Consider the following 27,231-nt stretch of genomic DNA (forward strand, 5'->3'; position numbering starts at 1 on the left):
ACTATTTGCTGTAGAATTTATTTATTTATTTATTTATTTTTAATTGTTTATTAGGTGTTACAAATCAAAAAGGGAAATGGAAAATGCACACAGCAGTCACGCTTGGGTCTCAGGTCTAAAAATGAATAGTGTTTGTTTATTCGATTATCAGTTAACCAACCTACAACCTATTTTTGTTTGCAAAAATTAGGCAACAACTATGATATTACCAAGAGGGAAATTCCGCTAACAATGAAAGTGAGCAGAAAGCTTACAAATAACCAGTTTTGAAAGAGCTCCTGATAAAAGATTAAATGATCACAATATTATTGTATCAATCCCCAGATTTCGGTATAATATTGTAGCGCCAGGTTCCCTGCTGATTCCTTCTCCTAGTGTGAACATTACTTGAATAAGCCTTTGAACGCACCTTTAGAAAAGACTGCAAATTGTCATCTTCTAATTGAAATGTTTGTTCTTGCAGCTGAAGTGATTCTTCATTTATCCCTATCTTCCATCCTATTTCTCCAGCTTTACCCCCTCCCCTTTCATTTTTGCGCTCACTGTTACTCTGAAGTTTATTGAATTAGTGCCGACAGCTGAGAAGCACAAGATAAGATAGATGGTCTCCCTCTCTCTCTCTCTCTCTCTCTCTCTATAAAATGGATTGCATTGCTATGTATGAGTGAAGGTGGGGTTTGCACATACGTTTTGATGTTTCTTGACCAACAGCAGTACAAGTTGAGCAGCACGAGTGGAAAAACCAGTAAATATTTGGTTTCTCTTGATGATTATCATTATAATGGTTTTTATTTGGCCCTGGTTCATGAAGCTTCCTGCCCCTGCTTGTCTTACACACACATGCACACACATGGCCCCGAATGAAGCAGATAAGCCTGAAAGTCCATTTCCTGCTGCAGATCAGTGCAGTGGCAGTGCTATCCGCATCAAAGGCTTGACTGCAGGGCACTCTTTTCACAGCCTTCTGCCCCACATATACACAACACGGCCCTCTGAAATATTTATACTTTACACAGAGGGTTCAATCTCTCCCTCTCTCTCTCTCTCTCTCTCTCTCTCTCTCTCTCTCTCTCTCTCTCTCTCTCACTTGTGCTCCCTCAACGAATTCCTACTCAAACTCCAATTTAATTTAAGGAGGAATCTTTACATGGAGAGAGAGAAATGCAAAATATTTCCTTTTAGTTGGTGCAGAACCCTGATTGATTCCTCTGTTTACTTTTAATGGCTGATGCCAATATCTAGAGAGCAAGGAGGCCGTTGGCCGATATAATGCTGAAAGATATACTGTACATTTTCCTGACATATGTCCACTAACATTTGTTAACCAGAAAATGTCCAAATACTTTTTGTCTGCTTTCTGAACAACATATATATTGATTTATCTTTTAAAACCCTAAAAAAAAAAAAAAAAAAAAATGTAAGTGTGGCTTAAGTGTGAGGAGGAATACAATTTTCCTTGATCTTTTGATATGTAAGAATTGTACTATAAAAAACATACAGTAAGTTTCAGAACTCAAAACTTCCTCCTCAAAACAAAAAGAGCATTTATTTAAACCAAGCTGCAAAAACAGCTTGTTTGGATTTTCCCTACTTTGTGACACACATGGATTAATACATCAGCACATGACTGCCACTTCAGTAAGACATAAACGCCTACTTTTACACCATCACACCCTTGGCCCACCCACTGGTGCTCAGTCAGAAAGGTAACGAGGAGAGAACGAGACAGATGGGCCTCCTATTCCTCTACACCAAAGGGGACTTACACAGGACACCTTATTGTGCCCATCTGGACTATTTCTTAAAAAAATTAACCATAAACATGCATCTCACGCCGCTTTTAAAAGACGCAATGTCAAATTATAACTCTTGAAAGGAAACCCCCATTCTGCATCTTGCTGTTTTGAGTATAAACACGTCCTGGATACGTTTTTACACCCATCTGCATTATTTTCATTATTGGTCTATGTAAACATGCACTAGATGGATGTCTTTGACTGTTTTGATACGTTTCCGGCAATGAGCTGTACAAGCTAAACTTTTAAAAATGCGTCTGTTCTGCCATTCCATTGCTTCCTCTGGCTGGGAGAACTGCATCTTGTCCAGAGTAAACAGATGATGGAAGATGTGAGATGTCGTGCCTGTGAAGACCAGTGTCTCTGATTTGGCCTCTGTTGAAGCATCCCAACATCAGAAAATAGTGACTGAAATTGAACAAAGTTCAAATTTTCTTTTTTGGGTGAACGATTCCTTTAATGACAGAGGACCAGAGACAGGGTGGAAAATTATCATATATTACAAAATTATAATGTTTATTTTTATTTTTTTTAAACTTTACTAACATTATACACCGATCAGCCACAACATTAAAACCACCTGCCTAATATTGTGTAGGTCCTCCTCATGCTGCCAAAACAGCGCCAACCCGCATCTGAGATGAAATTTTTCTCACTACAATTGTTCAGAGTGGTTATCTGAGTTACCGTAGCCTTTCTGGCCATTCTCCGTTGATCTCTCTCATCAACAAGGCATTTCCGTCCTCAGAACTGCCTCTCACTGGATGTTTTTTGTTTTTGGCATCATTCTAAGTAAACTCTAGAGACTGTTGTGCATGTAAATCCTAGGAGATCAGCAGTTACAGAAATACTCAAAGCCCATCTGGCACCAACAATCATACCATGGTGTAATCACTGAGATCACATTTTTTCCCCATTCTTTCTGATGTGAACATTAACTGAAGCTCCTGACCTGTATCTGAATTATTTGATGCATTGCACTGCTGCCACACAATTGGCTGATTAAATAATTGCATGAATAAGTAGGTGTACAACAGGTGTTACTAATAAAATAATAAATGAGTGTATTGATAAAATGCATATCTTGATTGCTCTGTAAGTCACTTCTGGATAAAAGTGTCTGCCAAATGAACAAATTTAGGGAGAAACAGCTCCTTAGTGGCACTTATACACAGTGTGCATATACTGTACCTTTAGGTAAATCATGCTTTGACATATTCTGAATTCAGTTGATCTCACAAAATGGATTATAAATTTTATTTGCATGCATGCATGGATGTAAGCATCTGTTTATATACGCATACTCTGGTGATGTGATTGGTTGGATTAAATGAACATGCTCCTCCCGAACTTTGTTATGAAACACCATTTCAGTAGTTCGTAAATTAATGTAATCCTGTCATGAGGACAGTGTAAACATGTTTGGCTGGCTGTCCCTGGAGGAGGACTCGAGGCTCGAGGCTTGACCCGAATTTGAATACCTCCCAAAAGAAGCCAAGACCGGGCAGTGAGTCACTAGTGTTGGAGCCTCGTAAAACACAGAAAGCAATGTGTTTAGGTAGGGATATTGAGATGCTGAACGACAGTCGCTATGATGCCTCGAAACGGGGGGGTGTTTATGCTGTATTTTACTGAGCTCTCTCAGTGCAGTGAGCGGCTGAATCTGCAGGCGTGGGCCCACACAGCATTCAACGGTAGAACACATGATTCTTGTGAAAGTGATATATGCTGCATTTTAAAAGAACTTCCTATGCAAAACGAACGGGCTGAATCCTCGAGTGCGGAACCACATGGCGTTTAACAGGAAGAGCCAATATTTACGTGTGAAAAGTTTACGCTGCTTATGAACAAGAATTCACTCTGCGATACGAATGGGTTGAGTCGTCAAGCACTGCATTTGATGGGAGGGCATATAGTAGGCTCTATTCGAATGAAATTGATTGATGCAGAGATGCAGGCTTATGGTGAACTGTTTAGGGAATACCTGAAACAGCCTGATTGTTGTCAATCACTAGGTGGGTAATGGTTTGTTTGGTATGAGTGGCATAACATGGGATGATTTAGCAGAAAAAACACGTCACGGTATGGATGCTTAGACGCATGGCCTGAAAGATGTGCCGAGGTTGTGGCACATGAACGGTGCATTTGTGCTGCTTCGGAGATGTATTGAGCCAATAGCAGGGGCGCAGCGGTTGCGCTGTCGACAAGCTTGAGCACACTGCCCGAGGAGAGGATTTATGGTGAGGTACCGGGGTGGTACATATTAGTTAGAGGAGAAAGGGACTTGCAGTTGCAAAGTTGGGGCTTGTTACAGCTTCGGTGAGGCATAGATGAAAGGGGCATGGTAAAATGCTGAGGCTGCAGTGGATTGTTATTAGAGCCATTAGTGAATGTGGCCGAAGGAACCTGAAGTGCCTAACATTGCGGCTAGCTGGGGCTCAAGGTTGGTCAGACATCTGCGTTCTGCTGAGATAACGGCCTAGCCCAGCACTCTGATTGTGGGTGCACATTGTTGGAAACATTGGAAGCAGGGCTACCACTACCTGCTGCTTCCTAGAGGGACAGGTTTGTGGATAATATAACATTTATGGATAATGTAAACAGTAATTTGTAAAACATGCATTTGCAGAAACGCTTAGCATTAAATGCCGCTGGTGACTGGGGTACCAGACGAATAGTTGAGCCAAGATTGTAAAAGGGGATCCCCTGTAAAAGCGCTTCTATGAAGATATTTCGAACTTTGAGTTTGAGGATTTTTTTCACGATTAGGTGTTGCAAGAACATGCTTGTACCAACGCTTGTTGTGGAGTTGTTTAAAGTTGTGATTTGTCATTAAATTAGAAGGCACCTGAAACTAAGCATATCCCAGCTAAGCTCTGACTCCAGCTTAGCTGGGATATGCGAAAAAAAAAAAAAGAATTTCACTGTATATTTACATTTATGCATTTGGCAGGCACTTTTATCCAAAGTGATTTACAGTGCCCTTATTACAGGGACAATCCCCCTGGAGCAACCTGGAGTTAAGTGCCTTGCTCAAGGACACAATAGTGGTGGTTGTGGGGATTGAACCAACAACCTTTTGCTTACCAGTTCAGTGCTTTAGTCCACTACGTCACCACCACTCCTATATATGTAAAATGTATAATGTGTGACAAAATAAAGGCTTCTTCTTCTTAGATGAATACCGTACTCATTCTTAGATGAATACCGTAGTCTGATATTTATTTAACTTAAGCATATGGTTTGAAGCATTGTAGATTGTTCTCCAACGTAATGCAAGTAATTCAATTAACTCTGTATTATTGGAACGGAGTGACTTGTTTCATTTTGTTGAGGATGTATGAAATCATTTGGAGTTTGTGCCTGTGAATTGGATTTAATTGATACTAAATGGGCGAAGTTTTGCAGTAGTGTGGTTAATAAATACGACTTATTTATATTGATAACCTGTAATAAATTCTGCAGAAAAACTGAAATATTGTGAGGATGAAGCAAAATGCGAAGCCAAAACATCCGGCGCCAATTTCAACTCATTACTTTAAGCTTAAGTGGAGTGCAAGATTATGACAGATTGTTGAAACACTTTAAAGTCATACAGCAGTTAGGTTGGTCAAGCTTGTTAAGAGTTTGTAATCCAATGGGCAAAAGTAGAGAAGACTTGTCTGTCAAATTAAAATGATTGATTGATTTCACCTGCGTGAAACGTTTGTCCTGAGCAGCAGGATAGAAAATCATGTTATAGTCTAGAGATGAATAGAAGTTTATAGAAGCGCTTGCTTCATAGTTATCAGAGCTGCAAGGCGAGGTGAGCTCGAATGCTGCGAGGAGGTGAGACACTTTTGCGGAATGATTCATGAACGAGTTGTGATGCGGAGTGCGACTCGCAACTTGTGGAGCCGAATTCGGCTCGGGTCTGTTCGGACAGAATCTGTATATAGCCGTAATGAGCTGTAGCATGGTCAGAGCGGATGCTGCTGTGGCAGCGACCTTGGGCTAAAATGTCTGCACTGATTTTGAAAAATGTTTGTAATTAGAATAGCGGTCGTTTGAAAGGAAGTTCTCTTGTTGCACGATTGCCCCTGTGTTCCAAATGGAATAAATCACACTCCGAAGGGCACTTCGAAGGGACAGTCATGATAGTCATGTTGGAAAATAACTTCAAACTGAATTTTTGATAATAAAGGCTTAAAAGTGAGTTACGAATTTTTTGAGCCCCCTACTTCTTAGCCCTCCAAATATTTCACGGTTGAAGGTAAAGTCTTCGAAGGGAATAGGGTATGAGAACGATCACTGAATGGAACACGCCCTAAATGGGCTGCACGTAATAGGCTGACAGGAATCACCTGTGATTGAAACGCTGGAGTGCGTTGGAATAATGTTTGAATTAAATTGTTAATCTTTTGATTCCCTCACATTAAATTAAAGTTGTAATAGAGCTCAAGTGGCATGAAGTCAGAGCAGTGCCCATTCACAGAGGCAGCACCTATAGGGACCGCTCCGGGCAGAAAAATAGGATGAGAGGACCTGTGTAGAGCCATAGGGGCTGTACGACAAGTATACAGCGAAAGATGAGAATAAAAGAAAGACAGTGCAAAAACAATGGTTAAATTGGCAGCCAGCGTTGACACAAAATATCAATAGAGGCTGTTGCGGCAGCTTGGTGAATAATGTAACGATTTCGATGGAAGAGCTTATCTGATGAGGGCAAATGCTTTGCGCAGAGTTGTGTGTCATCCAAAACTGTAGCGTGGATCTGTCATGGGTAAGTGGATGGAGCCACATTCTGGAGGAATCTTCACAGCATGGATGTAAACATCTGTTTATTTACGCTTACTCTGGCAATGTGATTGGTTGGATTAAATGAACATGCTCCTCCCGAACTTTGTTATGAAACACCATTTATTTAATGTCAGCATGAAATGCCGTTTGCAACCCACAATTCTTCTTTAATTTTATCCATCAGGAATTTATTTGGATTGGGAAAAGTGGTATTTATACAACAGGTGGTTGGAAGGAGTTACAAAATAAGAGGGCTTGGTGACGTAAGCCAAAAAATTGTTTTAGAGACGAGGCAAGTTATTAAATATTTTAGTTATCACAAGTAATTGAAAATCTTTATTTTGGCACATGTCACAATGTCGCGCCGGATGCAAGATGAATATCATTACATTTGTGGCCGTCCAAACGGAATTTCGGGCCGAATGGAAATTTAATGGTGTTCATCTCGCGTTCAGCCCGACAATGTGCCATGGGAAAAATAAAGATTTTCAGTGCAGGAAAAACTCCTTTTGATGAAAGGTTACAAAAAGAACTATGGTTGTTCTTTGGAATAACGTGCTTCAATGAATCGTTCACAATAAGACCCAGAACATGTATCATGATAATAAATACATTTGGATTCCATGTAAACTTTAAACTGTTTTTTTTTTTCCTGAAACAAATCTTAGATGTGGGGAGTTGTATATTCAGGTGACAATAAACAGACAGATTTGGTGCAAAATCTTGTTAATTCCAACTGCAATAGATTCACATGACCATTTGTATGTCCAAGTGTATGTGTGAGCTGAAGGGGTGCGTGTGTTTGTGTGTGTATGCCACAGAGTTCAGCACACCAACCGCCTTCATAACTAGATCCGTCGGGTCTTTTTTATCTCCATAACTGGCCTGACCACGACAGACCACATTCAGTCAATACGTGTGTGTGTTTGTGTGTGTGTGTGTGTGCACTTGCTTTTATTTACTGCATTGTGATCAATAACAAATATTATTTTCTGACCCCCTGTTTCTTTCTCTCTGCTTTTTAAAGTGTCATGATTTTCTGTGCAGCTGGTTCACTTCAGATATGACTCAAATATCACACGCATTCAGACACACACACACACACACACACGTGAACAGGCACTACCACAGTTCAGACAGATGCAAGACCACTGACAATGGAAAATGGGTGGCTTATCTTTTCTTTCTTTCAACATTTTTATTTTCTTTTCCAACCCTTACTCTTTGCCATCCAATGCTATTTTCTTTTCTTTCATATGTTGACTAGATTCCCTTTTATTTAACTGCTTAACATACTTGTTTTCCTTAATGGAATTGTGTGTGTGCATGTGTGTGTGGATGTGTGTGTTCTGTATGGCGGCCCAACTCCCTTCCTAAGGTCCATTATATTTTTAGTCGGACAGGAGATGTAAGTGTTAATTAGAGAGCGGAGGGCTTTTTTGTCGACTGACAACCCTTTTAGTAATGAAATAATAGGTTGGGAGACAGTGCGGCTTATTGCACGTTTCTGACTTCAATTACAGCCAAGATGTTTTTTTGGTTTTTTTTGCTTTCCTTTTGTGTAATAGTGGAGAATTTCTTCCACCCCCACCCTCCTTCCCCCCAAACTATCTTTGAGAAAATAAATAAAAGGATGTTCAGACGAGAGGAGAGTGATTCTCTTAAATAGAAATCAAATGTGAATGATTTCTGAAGGTCTGCTCCCATTTTTCTGCAAAAACTGTGAATGCAAATAGCAAAACATTTTCGCAGTAATTTTTTTTTTTCAGTGCAAAATTTTGTTTGTTTTTGAGAATGTTAAAAGCTGGGTATACCAGTATTTGTTTAATTGTACTTGCAAAGTTATTCTAAAGTTCATAGTCTTTTTAACCACATTGTCTATAGAAATTGCATTTTTTTTTTTTATTGTTTTATCTTATTTATATATCTGTTCTGTATCATATATAGGATTAGATCTATCTGTCTATCTATCTATCTATCTATCTATCTATCTATCTATCTATCTATCTATCTATCTATCTATCTATCTATCTATCGTTACTGTAGCAATTTCATTTATGATTCTTTTCAGAAAGAATTACACACTGAAAAAAGTGGTAACCTCCAGTTGTTACCTCCAGGATCTACTTTATTTAAACCAAAAAATAACTTTTGTTGATGTAACCTAATTTGTTGGGTAAATTTAGTTAGATTAAATAATAATAATAATAATAATAATCATAATAATTATTATTCCTTTTCATTCGCTAGTTTAACTGAAAGCAAATAAATGCCAAACTCATATAAATGTTATTTTTGCTGATTTTAGAACATTGATTTTCATGCTAATAGAATAACCCTTTTTTCTCTTTCTCTCCATGCATCTGTCTGTCTGTCACTCATTCTCTCACTCTCAGGGTGGACCCCATATCGTACGACACTCCTAAGCCGGCTGGCCACACGCGCTTTGTATGTGTGTCAGACACACACTCACGGACAGATGGCATCCAGATGCCTTACGGGGACGTTCTCCTGCACACGGGGGACTTCACCGAACTGGGCCTGCCCTCCGAGGTCAAGAAGTTTAACGACTGGTTAGGTAAAGAGCTACGATTAACCACCATTTAACCCCTGTGCATCACAGCTGACACTCACACACACGAACACACAGAACGTTTTTAGCGATGTGTGAGTTGGTGCTGACAGGTTTTACTGACTGAAACTGAGTTTCTCCTTTCAGCGTTGCTGTTCACTTTATAAAGAATAAGTCAGCATAAAAGACAAGAAATCTAAAAGGTGTGTGTTCACTAGGCTCTGTGCATCATGCAGTAACTTCTGTATTTTTTCCATTCAGTGAGGAATTCTGGGAACACATTATTCTCTCACCCACTCTCTCACCTTCTGGGTTAAAGCCATTGTGTCGTTTAGTGTTAATGTCTTAAGAGGGCTAAATGTTGGTTTGGGTTTGTTAAGTAGCTTTTCCTCAGACTTTTGTCTTTGTCTTTGGATTTGGATAGAAATGATTATTTATAATAATAATGATATTTACCCTTTCAATTAGGGAAACTGCTTATTTCAAGAACTTTGAATTTTATTTAAAATTCTTTGATTAAGCCTTATTTCAGATTTAATGGAATTTATACTCACTAAGAATTATTTCAGATTTTCTACACAACATTCTAAATAAAAATGTATTAAACAGCAATGGGTACGTTTGTAGCACCTTATTATGCGTATTTTTGTATGGGTACATTTAAGCATCTTTTTTATGTGTATAAACATTCCTCTGAAAACAAATCGCTTGACTGTACCGCGCATCTGGATATACTGTATGCCATGTTATAATGCTCTTCTCCATCATATGTTCATTATTTGATGAATTACTACTGATATGATAGATAGAAAATGTACACAATCAAAAGCTTTTATTCGGCGGTAATAGCGCGGTGTAAATTGCTGCAGGCAATTTTTGTGAATGAAGTGCAATCCTACTTTACATAGAAAGGAGGCGTGTTTGCATGGCCAGGAATGACAGTGACTTAATTTAAATACTCAAGGCCCATTGCAATGACAGCTCTGATTACACCTGCTTAATTGGATTGCGGGTGGTTAGTGAATAAGAGGAGCACATTTTTGCACTGAAATACCACGTGCAAAAGTGGCGCAACTGTTTAGTGAATTCGCCCCACAGTTTTGTTTAGGAATCACAGAAGCTAACCTCATTTAGTTTAGAGGAGCACTTCTTTTCATCTCCCAGTGTACATAACCTATGTTCTGTTTTCTATCATCCTTATCCTTTTCATTCCTTGCTTCTGCATTTTTCTGTTTCCCTTTTTTGTCTTTTTATTACATTTATCTCCATTTTGATGTCCCTTCTATGGGGTTTGAAATAGGGATGCACGATATATCAGCTAGCGATATATTATTGGCCGATAACCAGGAAAATCTAAATATTTTTATTGCACTGATAATGGAATTACCGCCGATATTTTGCGTGTGGTAGCGTGCATGAAGTTTGTAATTTACAGTATAAGGTCTCTTTTGGAATTTTGAAATGCACTTCATATTTAGACTAAACCTTATGTATTTTATTCACAAACATTCTAAGTGTTTTTCATTCCAAGGATTTTACTTTCTCTATGATTTCATGTATAGAGCATCATGAAGTTCACTGAAGTTAAACTGCATTTTTTTTTTTTTTTTTTGTTATATTTAGCTTTAATGTTAGTTAATTTTATATGATATTTGGTTTACAGAAGATAAAAAAAAGGGCTGAATATAGAATACAGTACTTTATCAGACCTTACAAAAATGTACTGTGTTGGTACCATAAAACAGTTATACACATAGTAATACCATAGTACTTTGATATATACCATAGCACTGAATGATTCATGTATCATGGTATTTATATAGTACTCCAACTGCATTACCATGGTACATATCCAAAAACATGGTATTATCAGAGTACCATGTCCAATAAAGTACTTTAATACCATGATATTTTGCTGTTAATGTTATGTTGATTGTTCTTTCATTAAGCTTTAGAATGTAACTCAAAGTCTCACTCACTCATATACATTTACATTTAGTCATTTAGCAGACACTTTTAACCAAAGCGACTTGCAAAATGAGGAACATAAGCAATTCGTCATACAAAAGCCAAAAATATCCGCAGTATCGCACTGCTAATTTCTAATCATAGCTGGAGTAATACAGAAGACAGAGCAGAAGAAAGACACAGAAGAAAGAAATTACCTAATTAAACACTAAACAGTAGTTATTCCATTGCACTTAAGGAATAGTTCACCCAAAAATGAAAATTCTCTCATAATTTACTCACCCTTATGCTATATAAGCCTTATGCCAGATGTGAATCACTTTCTTTCTTTCTGAACACAAACAAAGATTTTTAGAAGAATATCTCAGCTCTGTAGGTTCATAAAATGTAAGTGAATGGTGTCCAGAACTTTGAAGGTCCAAAAAACATATAAAGGCAGCATAAATGTAATCCAAACGACTCGTGGTTAATTCCATGTCTTCAGAAGCGATGTGATAGGTGTGGGTGAGAAACACATCAATTGTTAAGTTAAAAACAAAAGAAGAAGAATGTGAAAGTGGAGATTTATTGTAAAAAAGGACTTAAATATTGATCTCTTTCTCCCCCACACCTATCATATCACTTCTTTAGATATTTAACCACTGGAGTCGCATGGATTACATTTGTGCTGCCTTTATATGCTTCTTGGACCTTCAAAGTTCTGGCCACCTTTCATTTGCATTTTATGGACCTACAGAGCTGAGATATTTTTCTAAAAATCATTTTGTTCAGCAGAAGAAAGAAAGTCATACAAATCTGGGATGGCATGAGGTTGAATAAATCATGAGAGAATTTTAATCTTTGGGTGAACTATTTCTTTAACGTATTTAATGTTTTGGTTGTGTATGTAGTTCGAAAAAGGCTGCATCTCAAATCCTTTTTGATCCTGTGCTTTGTTGAGGTAAAGGTCAAAACCCATGTGATTAAATCAGGTTGCCGACTCTGACATCCAGACTGGCGCCAGGGGGTCCTGGGCCGAGGTTTTGGGATGTTGGCACCTGACGCGTCCATAAAGAGATCACATTGACCTGTGGAGTTACTCAAACCACTGACCTTCAGACCAATGAGCCCGGTGTATTAACATGTATGTGGTTTCTCCACACAAGCCTTGGCTGAGTGATTGTATTTAGTGTTGGGGAGTAACTAACAACAATAAGAGCCACTACTAGCTCAACTACATTTTTAAGTAGCTCATCTGTTGATAATTATCAACGAGATATTGTCCCTTTAAATACAGTAGCTTCAATGTAGTTTGCATCTATGTGTTAGTAACTTGGCTAGAATATCAAATTAGCTTGTATTGTGTGAGTGTTTGCTGCAGACTCATAGTTTGTCCTTCACTCAGTCATTCCATCCCTGCATACACCCATGTCACACTGGTTGAAATAGTGCATTAGATGGGATGAAACGGAGAGGGCTGTCAGCAGTCTTTCCATCGCTCCATCAATCAACTTACTTGACGCTGCTGCTTTTGTTTTTTTTATATCCGGCATGTGGCATGGTCAGTTTTTTAACTTCCTAGTGGCCGGAGAATGCTCAGGTCCTTGACACTCATAGTATTCACATTGGATGATAAAATGTTTTACACATCATCATTTTTGTTGTACACAACACATGGACGCAGCTGGGCATTGATAAATTGATCTCATGCTGGTTGAAAGCTGTCTTCTGTCCAACAAAATATGTTTAGAAAAGAGGAATTTAGTCCCCATAAAACAAAATACTCCATCAAATAAGACATGATGATTGAGTGGTTTGTATAAGCCTGTTGACGACTCTAAGGATGTGGTTCTCAAATCAACTCAATTCATGTCATTGTCACTCCACCATATACACAAGTGTAATGATGAGTGAAAAGCTTTGGTGTGTGGTCCACACACTGCAGTCATGCAATATACAAATATGCACTATATACACATACTACACAAAATACAAAATGTGCAAATTACCAAAAAACAGTCTAGTAACGTGTTTTTTTATTTATTTATTTATTTTACATCCAGTGTTGGGTAAATTACTTTAAAAATAGTAATCCACACCAAATTACAAATTATTTCTCTAAAAATTATATTCAGATTACTTTACTAATTACTTCATTGAAAAAGTATTCACATTACTAATTACTTTACATTTAAGTTATTTTCTAAAACAGTTTCCAATCAACAAATTCTAAATAACGTCTATATTTCTTTCTTGTTTATTGTTACACACAAGTCATACATGCAGCACCTCACATTTCTCCTTCACAATGACTCATTATGGGGCCATAATTCATGTATACTACATAAATAATATATTAGAAATAAGCATAACCCTATAATTTACTTAAAAGTAATTAAATTAATTGAAAGTCAGTAACTGTAATCTGATTACAAGAATTTATGTAATGCATTACACTACTTTTTTGACTAAAAAGTAATTAGATTTCAGAAGTGTATTACTTTGTATTTGGATTACACCCAACACTGTTTATATTTTAACTGTCTCAAGTACTTTACACATGTTTTATCTGTGTATTATGAAATACTTTTGGAAAGTTTGTATGTTCTGCTGTGTAACATGCCATAGTCCATTTAAAACGATTTGAAAGAGCATTTTGCTCATTTTTCTTTGTTTATTATTCATGCAGTTTTATGAGCTCATATATATTGAAACACTAACATGGAATATTTGTACTTTTAAAAACTAATTTGTCACACTTAAATCTCGATTTTGATAAATCAGCTACCCAGAAGTCTTTTGATGCGGTCTTTTTGTGGCTCTCTATATAGTGAAAGGGAAAAATGGATCTTTAGGTTTTCAGTGTCCGAGTCAAAGCATTCCATTTATATTTTCCGTTTATGCATAACTGCTTGCATTTATTTCCAAGGTCACTCCTTTTTTTTTTTAGCAGTGGGGGCTAAATGGTACTCAGAAGAAAAAAAAAACCCAGAGTGGCCTTTTCTAAATAAAACTAAACGAGAGGAAATGTGTATCTAAATACTTTCGATGTTGGCGTCCCTCTCTCTTTTTTCTTGTTTTTCCACCACATTGTCTGTCTTTTACATTCACATCATTCCCCAAACAGTACTTTTTTCTTTATTGGTCAAAGCATAGCTGACTTTTGTTTGTTTTTCTGGCACAGAAGTCCAGCTGTGCTAATCAGTGTCATTGATCACGCTTTTGTTGATAAGTGGGATTGATTCTTAGAAGGTATTCTGAAGGAAGGCAGTTCATTTGCTTAAAGTTCAGTTCTGCTCGATATGTTGCCTGCGAGATCTGACCTAAGCTTCGCCGCTCAGGATTCAGGGAGGCAAACATGGATCTGCGTACTGTAAATACAGAGCTTTCCTAGGTCCTGACTTCGTTTTTTGAGTTCACAGCTTGTGCCTTTGATCAATGCAGGACAGCCAATATTGTTGATGTCCAATAATCAGGTTGTTCCTTTGTTTTTCAGAAAAAGAAAGTGTTTGCAAGTTTTTTAATGATCAACACTCAGTATGTGTTTCACCCCAGCAGTTAACTTGCGTTTAAACGTTTTGTGATTTTGCTGTTGGGCTTTGTGGTGCCATGTTGTGCTTTGTTTTTAACTATATTCATCAATCGTACATGTTGCTTTTTTCACAGTGGTCAACAACTTGACAAATGTGATTGCGCTGCCCTGTTTTCAACAAAATACATGTGTTCCCTAATAGCCATCCTTCAGTTTCAGATGAATGTTTATGGTGAATAGTTTATTTTCACTAATTTGATTTACATTCATTACGCACAGCGATTGCCAAACTGTGCCCCATGCTGGTCCTCTGATGTAAAACAAATTCAAACATTGAGGCTAAATGAAGTTCCTTTGACTGTTAGCTGTTTCATGCACGCCAAATACCTTTCCATATGTTCCTTCTGTTTCCTTTCAAAGTAATAAACAGAGTTTATATCTGCAGTGCTCTTTGAAAAATACATTTTGATTGCAATAAAATGTTGTAAAAATTCCTGTGGGGTTGCAGAAGATGCAGCCGGTTGGGCGGTAATTCGATTCTGGGCCTTTCGCTGCAGTTTAAAGGCTGGCACGAAGCTCGTCCGCCGGGGGTTTGTGATTCGTTTTGTGTGATGGGAAAGCTCCATGTAAATGGATCCGTGATGGCATTTGGATGACTGCAGACCGTGGAACTGAGAGATGGGCTCTCGTTATTAAGTTAGACTGGGATTTATGATATTGCTCCAGTGCCGAGCGCTAACTCAAAAGGGGGTAACAGGAAACATATGAGACTGCTGCTCTGACCATAGAGTAAATGAAACTGCTTTTAAATCAGTTTATCTTTTTATTTTCTTTATACTTTGGTCAATTGTTTTGCTCCTTTCAAATGCCTTTACAGTTCAGAATTTCATTAAGTTTCATTGTTGTTTTCCCATTGCATTTTCAATCCAGACTCTTGCTTTGTGTTAAAATTGAGTGTCTTTTTGGTAAAAAGGCATCTTTTGATCTTTTGGTAGATATAATATTGTGAATTGTTTTTGTGTTATAATCACTCTGCCTTTGAAGTTCCATGTGCGTTATGCAATCCAGTGAAAAGCCATATCAAATGAGAGAGAGAGAGAAGTGTGTGTGTGTGTGTGTGTGTGTGTGTGTGTGTGTTTACTTTCGAAAAATTGGAGTAGAGAGAGAGAATGTGCTCTCTTTGTTTGACGTGTATGAAGAACAACTTCCTCTGCTTTGCTTTTAGGATGGAGGAAAAGGTGAAGAAAGGAAAAAGGGAAGAATGTAGCAGCCGTGACTTTACAGTTTTTCTCAATTGCTTTGGCTCAGTTCTCGAATGAGAATTATTTTTTTCAAAACAGTAAGTTCAAATCTCTGAACAATCAGTTTCTTGTTCACACCCGATTTTAATTTCTTATTTATTTAAGCAAATTGCACATGTTTTGGCACAAGCGTGCAAAAGAGTAAGTACAATTGTCTACAATTTACACAATAACTCAATGCACATGGCTTGCTGATCAAAACTGAGTTGATTCTCAGTGAAATTGTCACTCTTCACAACTTCTAAACATTCTTTCATCGTGTGAGCCATCACATGCAAAATGATCCATTCAATCATCAAAATCTGTCAGACATACATGTATAATCCATAAACATCTATGACATGGGATGATTGTGATGTCTGCTAAATCTCTGGCCAGACCATCAAGAGCGACAGGATGTCCACCAAGAAGATGGGAACTTGTAGTGTTACATACTGTGAGGAGGTACAATTTATTGTTTTTGTACAGAACTACTGATTGTAAAATCAATACATTTTGACCAGTACGGCTCACACGATGACAAAAACACTTTTCATTTTGGTGGCATTGGCCAATTTACTGACACAATAACTAGGTTTTGAAGCATGAATTAAATGTTTTGGGCAACATGATCACACGTGAAGTCAGCATGATGTTTCCGATAGTTTCAGTACCCTAGGATCGGCGACTGTATGCCGACACGCTGACATGCAGCATTCTTATCAGACATGTTTTCAGTGGTTTCAGTGCATTTACCTTTCCACCTGGCGCGATTGGCAGCACATTGCATCAGCTGTGTGGGAGACTAGGTTCAAAGCCAGGCAGTAACCATGTTTGAATAATCAATGTTGAGCATGATTCAGAGTTTTCACTTTTTCCTCTAACATTAGGTTTTTACTCCACTGATGGTTAAGGTAAGGTTTGGGTTTGGGTTTGGGTTGGGGGATAGAATTGATAAATATATGCTTTTCTCTTCATTGTATAACGTCCTGTAAAGCTGAAAACAACTTGCTTCACTACTAGCTTTTGGCGACCTCTTCTGGACATAAATGGAGCTCACACATGCCCATGTGCCCTACAACACTTACCGCTTTGGCCACTGGGGGCAGTGTTTTGAAATTTCGGTCAACATATACTGATTTTCATGAAAGAAAAGTCAGTCTACTCCTTACGATTTCACTGTGAGATCAGGCCGTTTTGGGTGAGTTACTACATTTTGCAGACATGCAATAGTGTTGTGATGTCCCATAAAACAGTTGTGACAATTGCAATTACAATTTAGAGAATGTTAAGACTGTTTGAGAAAAACTATAATAGATGTTCGGTGCTGTTCAGGTCGGACACTGTGCTTCAGCACACTTTTTGTAGAAGGAAAATATTTCTGATATTTCTTTAGCTTTCAACATAAAAAAAAAAAAAGAAGAACAGCAGTTGTTTGGAAATTGACAGCAACCTGAATAGAGAGGTAAAGAAAGAACCTTTTTCAGGTGTTTTGTTGTAATTATCTGTTTCTGCTTGCAGGGAACAGAACCCTGTTTTTCATTATCTGACTTTTCCTCAGGATCTCAGTAACCAGGGGTTAAATTGGACTGGAACGGTCCGGAACGGCATTCCGGCACCTCCAGAAAAAGAAATGCTTGTTTGTCAGTCCTTTCCGTTTCTTGTTTTCTATGATGTGTTTTTTGTTTGATCCATTTGACACATTCCTTCTCTAATTAGCGAGTGTAATGTGTACTTGTTCAAAAATATTTCAAGTTCATTATGATTCACTCTATTCAGTAGAGGACGCTGGTAGAGGCAATATATTTGAGAGTGGCACGAGACCACACACCCCTGCATATAGATGCACGTTCCGCTTCTGTGTCACGTAGAAATCGCATAGAATCAACTGCTCACCCTTTTCTGAGATCCACTGATATGCAGTAGCGATTTTGCTTAGTTTATTAAAAAATACACAAAGGGGTTTTGATTATGGAATGTACTCCATTTTTGTTGATTCAGCATTTATTTTTATTATGTGTGTTTTTCTTTTGAAAAAAAAAAAAAAACATTTTCTAGGAAATGTACAGTGGGATTCACTAGTGAAATGTTTCTTCACGTCACAGTGAAGAATTTTAAACTCTTTTATAATTTAATGCAAATGTTTTCATTACAAATAATATTATCAGAACAACAATTTGAGTAAAAGGTAGTTGTGTAGAAGATTTTTGATTCCCCTGTTAAGAACAATGTGCATTTACTTTTAAATTAACATAATTAAATATAGCCTCAGTTTAGAATGTTCTGTAAGTTGACCCCCAACCTAGGGAAAGAAGAAGGTAACTTGTCCCAGCTGTCATCTGACTTTTATAAAATGTATAAAATACATCTTAATCAAGTTTTTTATGCCATCTAATGTTTGGGGGGGTTGCAACATCACCCTATTTTAGGGTTCCTCCCAATTTAACCCCTGACAGTAACCTTACATGAACTTCTACAGAGTATTTTTTTTGGTTTAGCCTAAAGGACATACACTACCAGTCCAAAGTTTGGACATGCTACTTATTCTTTATTATTACTGTTTTCCACATAGAAAAGTCAACAAAACTATGAAATTACAGGAAGTATGGGAATTATGCTGTGACCAAAAATGTTAACAAATCAAAACGATCTTATATTTTATCTTCTTCAAAGTATCCACCCGTTGTCTAACTTACAGCTCTGCACACTCTGGGCATTCTCTCAGCTAACTTCATGAGGTGCCACCTGGGATGCTTTTTTTTTTTTTGTAAACAAATTCATATGTATGCACAATTTACACTCACTGAGAACTTTATTAGGAAAACTATGGTACTAATAAAGTACCAGACATGGTCTTCTGCTGTTGTAGCCCATCCGCCTCAAGGTTTGACAAATTGTGCATTCTGAGATGCTATTCTCTTCACTACAATTTTACAGAGTGGTTATCTGAGTTACTGTAGCCTTTGCCTTTCTGTCAGCTCGAACCAGTCTGGCTATTCTCCATTGACCTCTCTCATCAACAAGGCGTTTCCGTCCGCAGAACTGCTGCTCACTGGATGTTTTTTGTTTTTGGCACCATTCTGAGTAAACCCTAGAGACTGTTGTACGTGAAAATCTTAGGAGATCAGCAGTTACAGAAATACTCAAACCAGCCCGTCTGGCACCAACAATCATGCCACGGTTGAAATCACTGAGATCAAATTTTTTCCCCAATTCTGATAGTTGATGTGAACATTAACTGAAGCTCCTGACCTGTATCTGCATGATTTTATGCATTGCACTGCTGCCACACGATTGGCTGATTAGATAATCACATGAATAAGTAGGTGTACAGGTGTTCCTAATAAAGTGTTAAGTTATTATTTGTCTACAAAACTCATTTCACTTCAATTTCAATAGATCAATTTCAATAGATTATAATAAACTAATAGTTTTTTTGCAAAATGTGAAAATTGCTTCTGATAAAGACTTAATGTTCTATACAAATTTAACTAACATGTATACATTTGTTTGGTGTTGCAGGCAGCCTGCCATACGAGTTTAAAGTGGTGATCGCAGGGAACCACGAGTTGACCTTCGATAAGGATTTCATGACGGAGCTGGTCAAGCAGGATTACTATCGCTTTCCCTCCGTGTCCAAGTTGAAACCCGAGGACTTTGACAATGTTCAGTCTCTCCTCACAAACTGTGTTTACCTGCAAGACTCTGACGTCACCGTTAAGGGCTTTCGAATATATGGGACACCTTGGTAAGTTTCTCATGCTTTTTATACAGTTTCTTACAAGCAGAATTTATAGTCAGAAGTATTGATTTTAAGATATTTTTTGTTCCTGTTCAGCCTTGATAACATTAGCAGAAAAGAAAGTAATTCAGAGGCAAAGAAAGATACTATATTTTGATGAAAGACTATTAAAATCATTTTTTACCTTCAGAATAGCTTGCAATAATGAATCATGCACAGTAAGATAAGGAACATGTATTAAGAAAGGAAATAGGGTCAGTTTTGATTTAATGTCTGTACAAGGTATTTTCTGTGATGGCACTGCACACTAGTAAACAAGACAGCCTGAGAACGCACCTCTACGTCATTCCCATACTCCAGCTCTCTGTGTTTGAATTTCCTCAGATGCTCTGATCCTCTTGAAACCCATGTTTTTGTTGCACTGCTATGGGAATAGCTCGCTTCTTGTTCTCTGTTGGGCCGCCCATATATGGATGCACCTCTGCCCTACTTCCTGTTTTTTTAGCATCCAGCTAAAAAGATAAAACAACCCTGAACTGTAATTATCCCCCTCACTACATCTTTAATGCTTCCTGACATTTTCTTTTTTTACTTCTCGCCCCTTAGTCTTTGTTTACCTCAGTATTTTTCTTCTTAAAACCAATTGTAAGATTCACCCATTGTAGTCTTGTTAATGTCTATAATTAGCTGTGAAACTAAGTTAAAAAAGGCCATTGTGGAGGGCATCCCTCAAATGTAGTGAAACAGACAGTGGGGAAGAGGAAACCAGGGAGGAAGTGCAGAAGGAAGGAAGAAAGTCCCCTGTGGGCCTTTAGTGTGAAAGCTGCTAAATGTCTGTTGTGACAGCATGGGGTCTTGTGGAAAACGGGGTGAGGGGGTCAGTGGGCAAGTGGATACTGTGATAACTCAGCACACACATACACAGATGGCCCGTGAGGTGGTCAGGTTGACCAGCAGTGTGAGGTCTTTCTATGAAAATTCTGGGTGGCCTATTGCGGCGTGTGCCTCATCTGGCTGAGAAATTTGAGAAGCCAGCTAATTTGTATTACCATATTGTCACAGTGATGAATCTGTAACATAAGTCAGATACTTACTGAATGTCATGATGGCAGACCAGCCCTTACAATACAAGCATGCTGACTCATTCTCCAATGAGAAAAAGGGAAAAAAAAGATTTTTTTTTGCATGATTTTGATTGAAGAAGTCTGTTTTCTTTTGCTACAAGATTGCTCCGATACCAATCCATCATTTGCTCAGAGCGCACGGTCTGTTGCTCTTTTTACACTGAAATGGACAATGAATAAAATTAAAACAGTGATATGTCCTAGTGTGATTATTAAACTGCCGATTTAAATAAATAAATACAGTCTGCATGTGCTGCGCGCTTCAGCACACATAAATGTATGAAGCTGCTTATAAGCTGAATACACAGACTGATCAAAACACCACATTTTATGAGCATCACACGCTGTGCTTGTTGTAGTAGATGACAAAAGAGAGTGCATATTTACTGTAAAGTGTGCAATGCCTGCAGACTATATATTTAATTAAATCGCAGCATTTTGCGCTTTAATAATCACACTGGACCATATAACCAATGTCTTAACTGTAGGTGTGAAACTACTATGGAAAAACACAGAACGAAAAAGCCATCACATCTAAATAAAAGTTTGATTCAAAATAAAAGCTTGATGGAAATATATAACTAATGTATAGTGCATTATAGTATTTACTGTAGTAATAATAATAATAATGATTATATTTAAGCTATATCTCACATTCAAGAGTGCTCTTGTACTGAATAGAAGTTTCATCAGTGTTTTCATTTATAATGTGATGCTCTGTTGTGCAGCACTTTATTTGACAAAAATAAGACCAATTTTGGGTTTTGGATTATGCTGTAGGGATCTTTACTGAAACTTACTGAGTTAAAATGAATAAAAACTGATTTCATATGGTCCTTAAAACTTGAAGCAATGTTCACTTAATCAAGAAAATCTTCAAGGAAACATGTAATTGTTAGAATTAATTTTTTACATGTTCAATAGCATATGACCTTTTTGTTTCTTCTTTTTTTTCTGTGGTATCGAATGTGGTATCGAGAATCGTGAAATTTTACTGGTATTGGTACCGACTATTGAAATTTTGGTATTTTTACAACACTACATCAAAGATATAACGCCAAATTGTTTCCCTTTTAGACACTCTAACACAAGGTTTGCTCAAGCGGAAACGCCACGCAGCTCCGCTTTATTTCATGACAACACTGATTCTGCTTTTCCTTATTTTTTGTATTTTAGCCTAATTCCCTTATACTTTGCGATCTACATCACCTTAAGCTGTTTGAACATTTTGGAGTGCATCTGGACTGAGCTGTGTCTTTTTTCTATCTGTCTTACTATTATTAAGCCATTTGTAAGCTGATTCCCTCAAAAAGTGTGAACATTGTGTCTCTCTAGCGCTATACAAATATTGCTCTTTTTGTAAAAAGCCAGATCCGGCAAGATTAGTTCAACCAATGGTGTTAGTTTGGGGCGGGGCTATCTTTTTTGTCCAATCAATAGAAGACTGAGGAAATGTTCGAGAAACCTTTTTGAAAACAGCCATTTTTTTGCAGTTACGCTTGGTCACGTTTTTGGTGCATAAATTACACACTTCACCTTAAATGATATAGAGGGTGAATAAGAGTGTGAGGACGACTCACTGTGGAATTTAAAAAGACATTTGTCGAGAAAACATGATGAAAGTTCCTTTCACGAAAAATAAAAGAAAAAAAAACGTTTCTCCGGAACGTTGCCTCACGACACTGAAAAATGCTTGTTTCAGATTTTACCCTTAAAGTATTTTGCCAAACTGCTACTTCATTAATTGAACTCTAGGAAATGTAAAGGTAGACATAAATAAAAAAAGTTGTATCAATACAAGGATCTAAAGTATCGATGCAGTATTGTTCTATCAGAAAGACTTGCAGGCTTGTTAAAGTTGACTTGACAATTATTTGATGAAATGATTTTGAACCACTGAATATATTTTCTCTTTTGGAGTAAGCCCCATCTGGCAGTCCGATGAGATTGCTTCTCGAACCGTCAGATAGGAGGCAGGGGCCAAGGAGCCTACCCCAAAAGGAGAAACCAGATACAACCCAACAAAGAGTGGAGTTCCAGATGATTACGAACCAGGTCTTCGTGGCTAAAGTTTCAGTCTGGAGAAGAGAAAAAGAGAAGTGATAACTAAAAAATACATTGGTGCGTGAATTATGCAATATCCCTGGCATGGTTGTGCGATACCTTAACAATAGGATAAGCCGTGCTTGCGTTTGCTGATGGCCCTTATGAGAAAGGGGGCATGGTTTGTGTGATATTCTTGCTTGAGGATAGCGATGCTTGCGTATGAATGTTAATTGTGTAATATCTGTCAGAGGATGGACAACGTTTAGTTTGAGCCCTATGATGGGGCAACATTGTGCAATCCCTTTGCTGAAGATAATTAACGTATGGTATGAGCCATGCAACGAGGGCGGTTATTGCCAAAAGATGATGACGTACGATTATGAGCCCTCCGACGAGGGTGACCATTGCTTGTGCGATATCTTGTGCGAGACCTCAATGTTTGAGGGGTCAGATGCGAAATGTGAACTAATTTGCAGATATATAACCGTGAAGGTGTGTGGGCAGGAGGAGCTGGAGATTATGAATGAGCGTGGACTAGGCGAGTCCTTTCTGCATGAGTTTTAGTGGAATCTAAAAGGGGGAGGAGTGAGGGGCTTAGTCCAGCAGAAAGTCCGAAAGGTGTGGGCAGGGGACGGGAAGTATGCTGGTGGAGGGACATAGTCGATGAAACTCCTGAAAATGAGAGAGAGTTGCGATTGAATTGAAAAACCCAGGAATGTGGTCGGCTGAGAGAATGAAGTGCAGTTGATGCTCTGCTATGTCAAATGTCTCAGTAGAGGCATAATGAGCCTGGAGGAGGACCGGCCTTATAGATGATCGTGACGGCAGTGATGTTGTTGAAAAAAGCACGACACGTTTGTGTGCCCTGAGGGGACCCCATAATACGCTGGCGATGACAATGAGGTAAATTTTGAAGATGCGGATAAAGGGGAGCTGAGTGCGAGAGTGAGAAATGAATCCGTCCATTTCCCTGCAAACCATGTTCCTATAAAGTAGCCTCCAAGACCTACGGAGGGCGCGCGTCCGTGAAAAATGACATGCCATCTGAGGTTTTGGGGTTTTTGTTATGGAAAAGGGAATTTCTGTTCCAGTGTATTAGTAACGGGACCAAAATTGGAGGTTCGATCGGCAGCCGTCGTCAATAGATACGTTGTCAGAGAGTAATCGACGGAATGGGCTAACGTGAGGAGGCGATAGTTGGAGCGGCCTTGATGAATGATGGCATGGCGAAATAAGGTGACTCAAAGGGACAGGAGATTACATATGGAAAATGAAACTGGCGGGAGGAAGGAAGCACGAACTAATGATCTGTCTAATTTACAGAGAGGTGGGGAAACTTTTTGGTCCAGTACATCCCACGGATGTTCAATCGGATTGAGGTCTGGGGAATTTGGAGGCCAGGGCAACTCCTTGAATTCTTCATCATGTTCCTCAAACCATTCCCGAACAATGAATGCAGTGTGGCATTGTTTCAGAGATGCTCTGACCCAGTCATCAAGCCATAACAATGTGGCCCTTGTCAAATTTGCTCAAGTCTTTACTCCTCCCATTTCTCCTGCAATCAACACGTTGACTATGAGAACTGACTGTTTGCTTACCATCTAATCTACCCAGACCTTGACATGTGGCCTTTTTAGAAGATGATCAACATTATTCACTTCACCTGTAAGTGGTCATAATGTTTTGGTGCATTGGCTAATGTTTTTTTTCCCAACCACGAGCACATTAAAAGCGAACAGAGCAAAGAATTAAATGCACTGATACTTAAAATAAAAATGTAATGTAGTTAGGCTAACGTAGTTGTTAAATTCGTAATGAGCTTTGAAATTTGGAACATTGATAAAGCCCCAATGCTTAGAAAGTCCCCATTGATTGAAACATGGTCCAAACAGTGAATAAATGATTTTTGGAGATCCATATAATACAAATCTCTGCACTATAATGATGCCTTAATGAGTAATACAACATAAACATAACTGTGGAATAGGAATTAGACCCCTGTTCGACTTGATCATATAAAGGCAGCAAAATGCATTGCGCTGGTAATGAAATGTGCTGTTGAAAAACGGAAATGTAATGAGTGGAGCCTACTGCTAGGTGTCAGAGGCGCACAACAACAAGTGGTGCTTGCATATTTGGAGAACGTGGAAGTAGACGTATGAAGAATGAAACACTTCATCATTTAACGTGCGATAGGAGTGACCAACAAAACAAAGCATCATCTTAACTGAATGAGTAATAAGACCTCATACAATAAGTACTTATGCATCATGACTTGCATGAATAACAGATCTTGATTCCCCGATAGGGGTACACTCGGGCATGCAACACAATGAATGAATCAGCATTGTGAACCTTAAACTCAGTTACCCGCAAGGTGTGGCCGTCACGCTGTGAAACGCGTGATCACCTACCATGAACTATGAGAACCAAATGATCTATTGAAATGAAATATTGCCACTTGAATTTTATATTGATGCAGATGAGGGTTATGACAATATTGGCAGCAGAAAGCCTAGGACCCATAAACCATCCTCTAAATGCATTTGATTAAGATGATTGAGAACTTAGTATATTTCTGATGGGGACCAGCTGCTGCCTTGAGGTGATAATTTTGACGGACTTGGCGAGGATCGCAGGCTTTCCAGCACCGGGTCGTGCATTCCGGTTGCGGTAGATGTGGTGGCTTGACTGAGGGAGGTCTCCTACATGACTGAGATCTAGATGAAGGTCCAGATTTGCTGATCGTTTATGGGTCAAATCATAGGTTTGATGCAGGGCAGGAGCGGCGGCATCGTCAGGGAGGGAAGACGGGCTCAAATCAAATCAAATCACATGTATTGTCACACAGCCACATACACAAGTGCAATGGTGTGTGAAATTCTTGGGTGCAGTTCCGATCAATATTGCAGTCGTGACAGTGATGAGACATATACCAATTTAGAATAACATCAAATTAACACAACACAATTTAAAGTCTAATATACACATAATTACACACAACACAATATACAAATAATAACATACACTGTACAGTATACAATACACACAATATAGATACACATTATTCAATAAAAATAAAAAAGTATATATAGTAGTATATATATTGGACTATAAAATATATTGTATTGTACTGTATTGACATTCAGGCTGTCGGTTGATAGTAAGTTGTTAAGAGAGATATATATAATAATAATATAATTTATGACAGTCCGGTGTGAGATATAAGAGTAAGAGTAATAACGTGCAGTGCTGATGTATTTTGATCGTGGGAGATCAAGAGTTCAAAAGTCTGATTGCTTGGGGGAAGAAGCTATCATGGAGTCGGCTGGTGCGGGTCCTGATGCTGCGATACCGCCTGCCTGATGGTAGCAGTGAGAACAGCCCATGGCTCAGGTGGCTGGAGTCTCTGATGATCCTCCGAGCTTTATTCATACACCGCCTTGTATATATTTCCTGGAGGGAGGGAAGCTCACCTCCGATTATGTGTCTGGCAGATCGCACCACCTTTTGCAGTGCTTTGCGGTTGTGGGCTGTGCTATTGCCATACCAGGCGGAAATGCAGCCAGTCAGGATGCTCTCTACAGTGCAGGTGTAGAACCATGTGAGGATGTGGCGGTTCATTCCAAACTTCCTCAGCCGTCTCAGGAAGAAGAGGCGCTGATGAGCCTTCTTCACAACGACTTCAGTGTGGATGGACCATGTGAGTTCCTCAGTGATGTGGACACCCAGGAACTTGAAGCTGCTGACTCTCTCCACTGGTGCTCCATTGATGGTGATGGGACTGTTTTCTCTGTCTTTTCTTCTGAAGTCCACCATAAGCTCCTTTGTCTTACTGACATTGAGGGAGAGGTTGTGTTCCTGACACCAGTGTGTCAGAGTGTGCACCTCCTCTCTGTAGGCTGTTTCATCATTGTCAGTGATCAGACCTACTACCGTCGTGTCATCAGCAAACTTAATGATGGCATTGGAGCTATGTGTTGCCACACAGTCATGTGTGTACAAGGAATACAAGAGTGGGCTGAGAACACAGCCCTGTGGGGCTCCAGTGTTGAGGGTCAGTGATGAGGAGATGTTGCTGCCTATTCTAACCACCTGGCGTCTGCTTGACAGGAAGTCCAGGATCCAGCTGCACAGCGAGCTGTTTAAGCCCAGAGCCCGGAGTTTCTCATCTAGCTTGGAGGGCACTATGGTGTTGAATGCTGAGCTGTAGTCTACAAACAGCATTCCCACATAAGTGTTCTTTTTTTCCAGGTGGGAGAGAGCAGTGTGTAGTGTAGATGCAATGGCATCATCAGTGGAGCGGTTGTTGCGGTAAGCAAACTGCAATGGGTCAAGAGAGAGAGGCAGCACTGAGCAGATGTAATCTCTGATTAGTCTCTCAAAGCATTTGCTGATGATGGGGGTCAGAGC

The 27,231-nt window shown here is 38.8% G+C and overlaps 1 protein-coding gene across 4 annotated transcripts in view; it reads left to right on the plus strand.

The window, feature by feature from the left end:
- Positions 1-27,231, plus strand: part of LOC127413421 (metallophosphoesterase MPPED2) — a 91,623-nt gene that overhangs the window by 13,588 nt on the left and 50,804 nt on the right. For all 4 annotated transcript variants that reach the window (XM_051650571.1, XM_051650578.1, XM_051650586.1 and 1 more), the window contains 2 exons: positions 8,972-9,153; positions 19,429-19,654. In XM_051650571.1, coding sequence (XP_051506531.1) covers positions 8,972-9,153; positions 19,429-19,654 — 408 coding nt within the window. The remainder of the gene's footprint in view (positions 1-8,971; positions 9,154-19,428; positions 19,655-27,231) is intronic.

This window comes from Myxocyprinus asiaticus, chromosome 2, assembly GCF_019703515.2.
Source record: "Myxocyprinus asiaticus isolate MX2 ecotype Aquarium Trade chromosome 2, UBuf_Myxa_2, whole genome shotgun sequence".
Lineage (NCBI taxonomy): Eukaryota > Metazoa > Chordata > Actinopteri > Cypriniformes > Catostomidae > Myxocyprinus > Myxocyprinus asiaticus.